Source organism: Aphidius gifuensis, linkage group LG1 (genome assembly GCF_014905175.1).
Source record: "Aphidius gifuensis isolate YNYX2018 linkage group LG1, ASM1490517v1, whole genome shotgun sequence".
NCBI lineage: Eukaryota > Metazoa > Arthropoda > Insecta > Hymenoptera > Braconidae > Aphidius > Aphidius gifuensis.
In genome coordinates this window covers 9,155,749-9,166,463 of record NC_057788.1, presented here as the reverse complement: position 1 = coordinate 9,166,463, position 10,715 = coordinate 9,155,749, and the positions used below count along the sequence as shown (strand labels likewise).

Here is a 10,715-nt window from a genome sequence, read left to right as displayed (position 1 = left end):
AGGATGATTTTTTTGTTTACAACAACACCATGATGATATATAAAAAAAAAAAAAGAAAAAACAATTTTTAAATCAACTTGTTTATTTTTGTTATTACAGCAAATTTTATTGATAATTTTATAAAAGCAATTGGAATTCTGGAGTTATTGTTTTATATAAATATAAAAATATATATTAAATTTTAGACTTTTTAGTTGGCTGACATTGATGAGTCTTCTGGTTGTGGAACAATTCTCATGTACTGTTTACCAGATGGTACTGGAATGATCTTCAATTTATCAGCGTATAATTTTTTAGCTTGATTGTCAGTGACTGTTGGTTGAACCATGACTTCATCACCTTTCTGTAAATTAATTTTTATTAATAATATTTTATGTTTTAATTTTTATCTGAATGACAATACCTTCCAATCAACTGGTGTTGCAACTTTGTACTTGTCAGTCAGTTGTAGAGATTCAATGACTCTGATGATCTCACTACGAAGAAAACAATCAACAAATTAATAATAAAATTACAATTAATATGCTTGATTAATATTGTCATCAAAAGTATTACTCAAAGTTTCTTCCAGTTGTTGCTGGATAAATTATTGATAAACGCATTTTTTTATTTTGATCAATAATAAATACAGCTCTTGCTGACATTGGTAAGCCTTCTTTGCTCAATTCATCTGGATCAAGCATACCAAGTTTTGTTGACAATATACGTGATACATCTTCAATAATTGGATATGGAAAATCATCCATTGTAACATCAGCATAACTTTTGATATCCTGAATTAAGTAGTTTAATAAGTGAACATATAGATGTAATTAATTATTTAAAAAAATGGATTATATATGATACCTTGATCCATTCAACATGTGAATCAACTGAATTACATGACAATGCAATTACTTTAACACCAAGTCGTTGAAATTCTGGCATTAATTTTACTGCTCGTGCTAATTCAGTTGTACATACTGGAGTAAAATCATTTGGATGAGAAAATAATATTGCCCATCTATTTATTAAAGAATAAACAAATTAAATAATTAATCATTGATAAATATTTTGTGAGACTTTTTTGTACTTACGAATTTCCAATCCATTCGTGAAAATTAATCATTCCAATGTTTGTTTGGGCTTCAAAGTTTGGGAATTGTTCACCAAGAAGTACCATGTTGATTGATGTTTATGATTTTGATTAACACAACAATTAGATGGTGTTTGTTTTGTTGTACTTTGTTGGGCTTTGTTGTGAAAATAACCTGGAGATCCTGGGGTTAACACATGGAGTTTAATAAACATTGATAAACATTCGCCCCTCCACAACACTCTAAAACCGGCGTTAGCCATGACTTAAGACTAAAATACCGCTATCAAACCATGCTGGTAATGCAGACATCTAGCTGCGATCACATTAATAAGGTTTTTGTGTTTGTTTATTTATATTTTTTTTTAACCTGTGTACCAAACGTACAAAATTGTCTAATTGGAATTCATCATTAAATTAATACATTTATTTAAAAATAAATAAATCAAAGGATCAATTGAGGTAAATCAAAATTTATAATTTTAACCATTAAGTACATTTATAAAATAAATACGTGTTTCAATTGTTGCATGACATTTGATATTATTTGACGTTAAATATAATTTTATTGATGTTAGTTTAACTGGTGATTAGTGGTAAATCATCAATCTTTATTTAATCTACATTTTAGAACATATTTTTTTTAATTTTATTATTCTGGTTGTAATATACATTTAAATTCATCATTAGTTTTTTAGAATTTACTTAAAATGAGGCCAAAAAGAAGATGTGCTACGAAAAACAAACAAATCTCTGATAGTGGCAATAATAAAAAAATGCAAAAAAGAACATGTGTTGCAAAAAACCAACAAATTTCTGATGGCGGTGACAAGAATAAAAAAAAAGTTGTCATCAATTCACTGGATCATGACTCGTTAGCAAAAATCTTTATGCTGTTGCCAATACCAGAACGGATAGAAATGGAAAAAGGTGAATATAGTATATTATCAAAATATAAAGTTTCTTTTTTTATTGATAAAATATCAAAGTTTGTATGATTAATTTTTCATTTGATATACGTTTTATTGTAGTTTGTACCAAATGGAAAGAGGCATGTCAACTAGCTTGGTATGACATTAAAAAATACAAATGTGAATCATCAATTGGACGTTGTTATGATAACCGTTTGTTGACACAATCATACCTTGAAAAAATATTATTAAGATGTGGTAATTATCTAAGAGATTTGTCTATCTCAGATGTTTGTGATTCAAGTATCATGCCATTTGTTGGTGATCATTGTAAAAACTTAACAACCTTGGAATATAAATTTAATGGTAATTCCTTAATTTATAATGCTGATCACTTTGTTCAAGCATTTACACAATTGGATAAATTAAAATGCATTAAAATGTTAATGAACCATTCGACAACAAAAAAAGCAGTTGATCTATTTGAAATAATTAATAGTCTTCCAAAAGAAATTAATGAAATTCATATGGTTAATGAATGTCAGTGGCACGATAAACGAGCAGTTCTTTTCGTAAGTTGTTATTGAATACCAACTAGTTGTTTATCACAAGTGACAAACAATACTATCAATCAAATAAATAAAAATTATTTTAATAAATTACTATTAATTTCAGACTTTAAATAAATTTAAAAATCTTCAGAAACTGACTTTAATTAACTTCTGCGTAGACGAGGTAGTTCTTCAAGAAATAGCAGAAGCAACAACACTTGTTCATCTTGCAGTTCAATTCTATGATACCCACATAAAGTTTCCTCTATTCGATAAACTCGTTAATTTGGAATATATTCGAATAGAGATTCCAATAGCAGTAAACTCTACATACGTACTCAACACTATTTTTGGTACATGCAAAAATCTAAAACATCTTGATATTCCGAGTTACTCTTATGATCTTGCTAAACTTCCTTTGGCAGAATGGAAAAACTTAAAGAATTTAGAATATCTTACTTTATCTTGTGATGAAGTATTACCTGACTTAGCAGATACAATTGTTGAATATTGCGAGAATTTAAAACACTTGTCCATACAATCTAGATGCGCTATTATAGACGCAAATGTTGTAAGTAAGTTAACAAAATTGGAAAATCTTGAAAGTTTAGAGATCAATAATAGATACCTCAGAGAGGAAGCAATAATCGCAATTTCAAACAATTGTAAAAAACTTAAACGTTTAGAACTTAATGATTGCTATATAGTACCATCTATTGGTAGTAACAAACTTTCTTCTCCATCTGTTTTAAATAAGTTATCAAAATTACAATATCTTGAACATCTAAGCTTGAATCTAACAGATATTGAAGATAATACAATTATTGCTATTGCTAATAATTGTAAAAACCTAAAATATTTAGATATCTGTGGTAACAATGAAGATATTACTGAAACAGCTTTTGTTGCTTTAACAAAGTTGGAAAATTTAGAAACACTAAAAGTATATTGTCGTCATATTTCAGACGACTTCATTATCAGGTTGAAAGGATTGAAAGAATTATTTTGTGGTTATTCTGAGAATCTTACTAATACTGGTATTATTCAATTTATAAAAAATAACCCAGATCTTAAATACATCTGTGCCTCTGGAAAAGATAATTCTACAATTGACTTGGTTATTGCTGCTGATCAGGCAACTAAAAATCGTACAAATGGTATCATTTTACACATAATAGTGTATTGTCCGTTATTGATAGAAGCCTCCAAGTCAATAATTACATCTCAATGGTTGGTTGTTACTGGTTATGGAGCATAGATTTATCCTTCAAATTAATTTAAATTTATCGTATATCTTTCTCTCTTATTCATATACGCCTAATATTCTGTCAAAGACATTGTAAAAGATTATTACTATTATTATTATAACTTGTTTTCTATATTACTATAAATCATAAAAATTAAAATTTCTTTGTTAATATTTTTGTAAAACCAAGTTCAATAATAAAAATAATTTTTTGTGTGTGGACATGTTATCAATGCATTTTTACGTGTACAAGTCTGCAGTTAAATAATAAAAATTAGAAACAAAAACATTTTTTGTATGAGTACAATTTTTATACTTCAATATAAATTATGTGTAGTAAAATTATGAGTTTTACACTATTTTCGTAACACTATTTGTTCAATATGTCAGAGAAAAAGATAAAATTAATAAAGAAACATGAAATCAAAGAAGTAAGCAATACATATAATATTTTTCAAAAAATGTGTACTTTATTTTTCGTAGAAATTTAATTAATACAAAAATCGAAATTATTTAGAGAAAAAGAATCAAACAATTCAAGTTTTTCCAGTATAAATGTATTTTTTTTTTTTTTTTAAATGATTAAACAACAAGATAAATATTATTTCGAAATAATTTATACAACACTGTATTTATACTTAATTATTTTACCAATTTTTTCATACAAAGCAGGTTTTCTATTAATAGCTTTAGCATGAGCTTTCCAAATAATATCTTGAACATCTTGAAATTGCAAATGACACTTGTCGCTTTCAAGACAAAAATTCATGATAATTTTTTTAGTCAAAAAATGAATATATTTTCTCATAATACTAATAATTTTATTATAAATAATATCCTCAATTTCAAACATATTTACCAATAAAATAGCACATTTATCAGCAGCAATTTTTGATATTTTTTTAACAGTATTTTCAATTGTACTTGAATTATTTATTTTATAACTCAAACTTAATTGATTTATTTTAAGCATTTGTATATGTTTAAGTCTTTTGTAAAACGTTGCAAGTGTTTTATCTGGTTCCACAACATCTGATGTTACCATATATTGAATTGATTTATCAAAATATTCAGAAATTATTTGTAATGTATCAATATTAAATTTATATCCAAGATAAGAAAATTCTTTATTACAATATGGCTGTAAATTTGTAAATATGTTTACTTTTTGAAAATTTACACTTATAACTGTTAATTCCTGTTTTGATAATATTTAAAAAATCTTGAGCATATTCGCCTTATTATGTGTTATGTATAAAAAATCATCAACATATCTAAATAAATTACCTTCTTTTTTAAATTTTAAAAAGTTCGCTTTTACCATTGTACTGTAATATATTTCTGAAAAACTTGATGAAGTATTTAAACCCTGTGCAACACCTTCTCTTAATATATAATTTTTTTCATCAATATCAACATACTGTCTAAGAATATATAAAACAATTTTTTCTTGTAATTCTTTAAATGTTATTTGTCGATCATTACCAGTAACACAACACAACCGATTAGCTGCTAATAGTAAGTCCAAATGATCAAAATATTGACGGCTTCTATCAATTACATGTTCATTTTTAGTTTTTTGAACTAACATTCCATATGTTTTTAATATCAAATTACAGCTGGGTTAATGATTCCGTTAAACGCATGACAACTTGTGGTAATTTATTCTAATCGATTGATGGAAATGCAAAAAAAAAACAATATGTACATATATCACAATAATAAACGAAATAATTAATAAATAAAAAAAAATATAAAATATATTGATGATTTTCCCTAATTGAATTGTAAGTGATAAAATTATTTGAGAAATTAATTTGAAAAAAAAAAATGGTAAACTTGGAAAAGTGTTTATAATGCATTGTACTTTTGACTATTTAATTATAAAAGTAGAATGATTTTTTTGTTTACAACACCATGATGATATATAAAACAAAAAAAAGAAAAAACAATTTTTTAATTAACTTATTTATTTTTGTTATTACAGCAAATTTTATTGATGATTTTATTGAAGCAATACGATTGGAATTCTGGAATTATTGTTTTATCTAAAATATTGTATGGTTTCCTCTAATTTACCTAGAGATGAGTATAGAACATTTTTCCTCCACCTAACAATAGAGTGGGTATAAGCACAGTAGAGTGCTTATACCCACTCTACACAACAACATACTGGACGTGCTTAAAGACTAAATTACCGGTATCAAACCATGCTGGTAACGCAGACATCTAGCTGCGATCACGTTAATAACGTGGGTTTGTTTGTTTATTTTTTTTTTTTATATGAGCTGTGTACCGAACGTACAAAATTGTCTAATTGAAATTCATCAGTGTTCATCAGTAAATTAATACATTTATTTAAAAATAAAAAAAATCAAAGGATCAATTTAGGTAAATCAAAATTTATAATTTTAACAATTGAGTACATTTATAAAATAAATACGTGTTTCAATTGTTGCATGACATTTAATATTATTTGACATTCAATATAATTTTATTGATGTTAATTCTACTGGCAATAACTAGTAATTAATCTAATTAATAATCTAATTAATCTTCATTTGATTTATATTTTGGAACATCTTTTTGTTAATTTTATTATTCTGGTTATAATACATTTTAATTTATCATCAGTTTTTTAAGTATATATTTTTTAGAATTTACTTAAAATGAGGCCAAAAAGAAGATGTGCTGCGAAAAACCAACAAATCTTTGATGACTGTGACAAGAATAAAAAAAGGCCGAAAAGAAGATGTGTTGAGAAGGACCAACGAATCTCTGATGATAGTGACAAGAATAAAAAAAAAGTTGTCATCAATTCACTGGATCACGACTCATTAGCAAAAATCATCATGTTGTTGCCAATACCAGAAAGGATAGACGTAGAAAAAGGTAAATATATTATTATCAAAATAAAGTTTCTTTTTTTTTTTTAAATAAAATATCAATGTTTCTTCTATTTATTTCGAATCTTATATTTTTATTATAGTTTGTACCAAATGGAAAGAGGCATCCCAACTAGCTTGGTATGACATTAAAAAATACAAATGTAAATCATCAATTGAACGTTGTTATGATAACCGTTTGTTGACACAATCATACCTTGAAAAAATATTATTAAGATGTGGTAAATATTTAAGAGAATTGTCTGTCTCAGATATTTTTAATTCGAGGATCATGCCGTTTGTTGGTGATCATTGTAAAAATTTGACAACCTTGGAATGTAAATTTGATGATAATTCCTTAATTGATAATGCTGATCACTTTGTTCAAGCATTTACACACTTGGATAAATTGAAATGCATTAAAATGTTACTGAACCATACGACAGAAAATAAAACAATGAATCTATTTGAAATAATTAATAGTCTTCCAGAAGAAATTGATGAAATTCATATAGTTTATAAACATTGGTTTTACGATGAACGAGCAGTTTTTTTCGTAAGTTGTTATTGAATACCAACTAGTTGTTTATCACCAGTGACAAACAATATACTATCAATCTAATAAATACAAATTATAAATTTCTATTATTTTCAGACTTTAAAAAGATTTAAAAATCTTAAAAAACTGACTTTACATAGCCTTTGTTTAGACGAGCTGATTCTTCAAGAAATAGCAGAAGCAACAACACTTGTTCATCTTGACATTGAACTATGTAATACACACATAGAGTTTCCTCTATTCAATAAACTCGTTGATTTAGAATATATTCGAATAGAGATTAAAGGAAAAAAGAAAGATAACAAAGTCTCTACAAAAGTACTCAACACTATTTTTTGTAAATGCAAAAATCTAAAACATCTTGATATTCCAAATGATTTTTATGATCTTGCTGAAATTTCTTTGGCAAAATGGAAAAACTTAAAAAATTTAGAATATCTTCGTTTATCTTGTTATGAAATACTACCTGACTTAGCAGATACAATTGTTAAATATTGCAAAAATTTGAAACACTTGTTCATGAACCCTATATGCCTTGATATAAAGGCAAATGTTGTAAAAAAGTTAACAAAATTGGAAAATCTTGAAAGTTTAGAGATCGATGATAGATACCTCAGGGAGGAAGCAATAATCGCAATTTCAAACAATTGTAAAAAACTCAAACGTTTAGAACTTGATGATTGCACTCTAGTATCAACAGGTATTGATGGTGACGATTTTTCTTCTCCATCTGTTTTTATCGAGTTATCAAAATTACAATATCTTGAACATCTAAGCTTGAATTATACAGATATTATTGATGATAATACAATTATTGCTATTGCTAATAATTGTAAAAACCTAAAATATTTAGATATCTGTGGTAACAATGACGATATTACCGAAACAGGTTTCGTTGCTTTAACAAAGTTGGAAAATTTAGAAGTACTAAGAGTAGGTTTTCGTGATCTTTCAGACAGCTACATTATCGGGTTAAAAGGATTAAAAGAATTTTATTGTGGTTATTGTTGGAATCTTACTGATACTGGTATTATTGAATTTATAAAAAATAACCCAGATCTTGAAGATATTAATGTCAAAGGTATAGATAATATTACAATGGACTTGGTTATTGGTGCAGATCAGGCAACTAAAAATCGTACAAATGGTATAATTTTACACATAGAAGTAGATGATTCGTCAATAATTGAAGCTTCTAAGTCAATAATTGAATCTCAATGGTTGGTTGTTACTGATTAGAGCATCGATCTATCCAGATCTATCCTTCAAATTAATTTAAATTTATCGTATATCTATCTCTCTTATTCATACGCTTAATATTTTTTCATAACGTATTCTTAAAAACACATACAAAATACGTTACCAAGTCAAAGACATTGTAAAGGAAGATTATTATTATTATTATTATTATAACTTGTTTTCTATTTTACTTAAAATCATAAAAACTTAAACGTCATTGTTAATATTTTTTGCATAAAACAAAAGTTCAATAAATAAAAATACTTTTCTTAAATAATTTTTTTTTTGTATTAAAACATTTTTTTTTGTGTGTGTGGACATGTTATCAATGCATTTAAATGTGTACAAGTCAGTTAAATAATAAAAATTATAAACAATAACTTTTTTTCTAAGAGTACAATTTTTATACTTCAATATAAATTATGTGTAGTAAAATTATGAGTTTTACACTATTTTCATAACACTATTTTTATAAAATTTCGGAGAAAAAGATAGAATTAATAGAGAAACATGAAATCAAAAAAGTAAGCAATACATATAATATTTTTCAAAAAATGTGTACTTTATTTTTCGTAGACATTTAATTAATACAAAAAAAACGAAATTATTTAGAAATAATGAATAAATAAAAAAAAACAATTACAATGTTAAAAACGAAAAATAAATAAAAAAAAAAAAAATTAAATATATTGATGATTTGCCTAGTTGTATTGTAAGTGATAATATTATTTTAGAAAATAATTTAAAAAAAAAAAAATGATAAACTTGGGAAAGTGTAAATAATGCATTGTACTTTTAACTATTCAATTATAAAAATAGGATAATTTTTTTGTTTACAACAACACCGTGATAATATATAAAAAAAAATAGAAAAAACAATTTTTAAAACAACTTATTTATTTTTGTTATTACAGCAAATTTTATTGATAATTTCATAGAAGCAATTGGAATTCTAGAATTATTGTTTATATAAATATAAAAATATGTATATTAAATTTTAGATTTTTTAGCTTTAGTTAGCAATTACTTTAACACCAAGTCGTTGAAATTCTGGCATTAATTTTACTGCTCGTGCTAATTCAGTTGTACATACTGGAGTAAAATCATTTGGATGAGAAAATAATATTGCCAATCTATTTATTGAAGAGTAAACAAATTAAATAATTGATGATTGATAAATATTTTGTGAAACTTTTGATTACTAACGAATTTCCATAATCCATTCATGAAAATTAATCACTCCAATGATTGTTTGGGCTTCAAAGTTTGGGAATTGTTCACCAAGAAGTACCATGTTGATTGATGTTTATAATTTTGATTAACACAACTATTAGATGGTGTTTGTTTTGTTGTACTTTGTTGGGCTTTGTTGTGAAAATAACCTGGAGATCCTGGGGTTAACACATGGAGATTAATAAACATTGATAAACATTGATAAACATTCGCCCCTCCACAACGATCTAAAACCGGCGTTAGACATGCTTTAAAACTAAAATACCGTTATCAAACCATGCTGGTAATGCAGACATCTGGCTGCGATCACATTAATAACGTGTTGTGGATTTGTTTGTTTATTTATTTATTTTTTTGACATGTGTACCAAACGTACAAAATTGTCTAATTGAAGTTCATCAATAAATTAATACGATTATTTAAAATTAAAAAAAAACAAAGGAACAATTGAGGTAAATCAAAATTTATAATTTTAACAATTAAGTACATTCATAAAATAAATTCGTGTTTCAATTGTTGCATGACATTTGATATTACTTGACGGTAGATATAATTTTATTGATGTTAATTTTACTGGTAATTATTGGTAAATCATCAATTTTTATTTGGTCTACATTTTAGAAAATGTTTTTGTTTATTTTATTATTCTGGTTGTAATACATTGATATTGATCATTAGTTTTTTTAGAATTTACTTAAAATGAGGCCAAAAAGAAGATGTGCTTCGAAAGACCAACAAATCTCTAAGGATGGTGACAAGAATAAAAACAAAGTTGTCATCAATTCACTGGTTCATGACTCGTTAGCAAAAATCATCATGTTGTTGCCAATACCAGAACGGATAGACATGGAAGAAGGTGAATATATAATATATATTATTATAAAAATAAAGTTTCTTTGTTGTTAATAAAATATCAATGTTTCTACTATTTATTTTAAATCTGATACGTTTTGTTCTAGTTTGTACTAAATGGAAAGAGGCATCTCAACTCGCTTGGTATGACATTAAAGAATACA

General features: G+C 25.8%; 4 protein-coding genes and 1 long non-coding RNA gene across 7 annotated transcripts; 3 read left to right on the top strand and 2 right to left on the bottom strand.

Annotated features, from left to right (window-relative positions):
* Positions 1-115: 115 nt before the first annotated feature.
* On the bottom strand, positions 116-1,318 carry LOC122847712 (peroxiredoxin-6). The gene is made up of 5 exons (XM_044145540.1): positions 1,077-1,318; positions 847-1,003; positions 556-773; positions 404-476; positions 116-343 (listed from the first exon to the last, which is right to left on the bottom strand). Exons 1-5 carry the CDS (start codon positions 1,160-1,162, stop codon positions 191-193), a joined length of 687 nt encoding a protein of 228 aa, XP_044001475.1. The 5' UTR covers positions 1,163-1,318; the 3' UTR covers positions 116-190.
* Positions 1,319-1,424: 106 nt separating this feature from the next.
* On the top strand, positions 1,425-4,070 carry LOC122847690. 2 transcript variants are annotated; one of them, XM_044145507.1, is made up of 4 exons: positions 1,425-1,537; positions 1,766-2,005; positions 2,107-2,558; positions 2,662-4,070. In XM_044145507.1, exons 2-4 carry the CDS (start codon positions 1,786-1,788, stop codon positions 3,793-3,795), a joined length of 1,806 nt encoding a protein of 601 aa, XP_044001442.1. In that variant the 5' UTR covers positions 1,425-1,537; positions 1,766-1,785; the 3' UTR covers positions 3,796-4,070. The 2 variants fall into 2 exon arrangements, with proteins under 2 accessions (XP_044001442.1, XP_044001440.1); XM_044145505.1 differs by having other exon boundaries at positions 1,774-2,005; positions 2,662-4,035.
* Positions 4,024-5,233, bottom strand: LOC122857078 (telomerase reverse transcriptase-like; the record flags this gene model as incomplete). Its single annotated transcript, XM_044159472.1, is given in 4 exon segments — positions 4,024-4,037; positions 4,435-4,942; positions 4,944-5,018; positions 5,021-5,233. Coding segments are annotated over 4 exon segments (810 nt in total), but the record flags the coding sequence as incomplete, so codon positions are not given.
* A 1,578-nt stretch (positions 5,234-6,811) lies between these two features.
* LOC122847699 lies at positions 6,812-8,609 on the top strand. The gene is made up of 2 exons (XM_044145516.1): positions 6,812-7,224; positions 7,324-8,609. The coding sequence occupies exons 1-2, from the start codon at positions 6,961-6,963 to the stop codon at positions 8,464-8,466; spliced, it is 1,407 nt and encodes a 468-aa protein (XP_044001451.1). The 5' UTR covers positions 6,812-6,960; the 3' UTR covers positions 8,467-8,609.
* A 1,408-nt stretch (positions 8,610-10,017) lies between these two features.
* LOC122847717 lies at positions 10,018-10,707 on the top strand. 2 transcript variants are annotated; one of them, XR_006373397.1, is made up of 3 exons: positions 10,018-10,151; positions 10,387-10,555; positions 10,659-10,707. It is a non-coding gene; the product is annotated as an uncharacterized LOC122847717 (long non-coding RNA). The 2 variants fall into 2 exon arrangements; XR_006373398.1 differs by having other exon boundaries at positions 10,378-10,555.
* Positions 10,708-10,715: the final 8 nt, after the last annotated feature.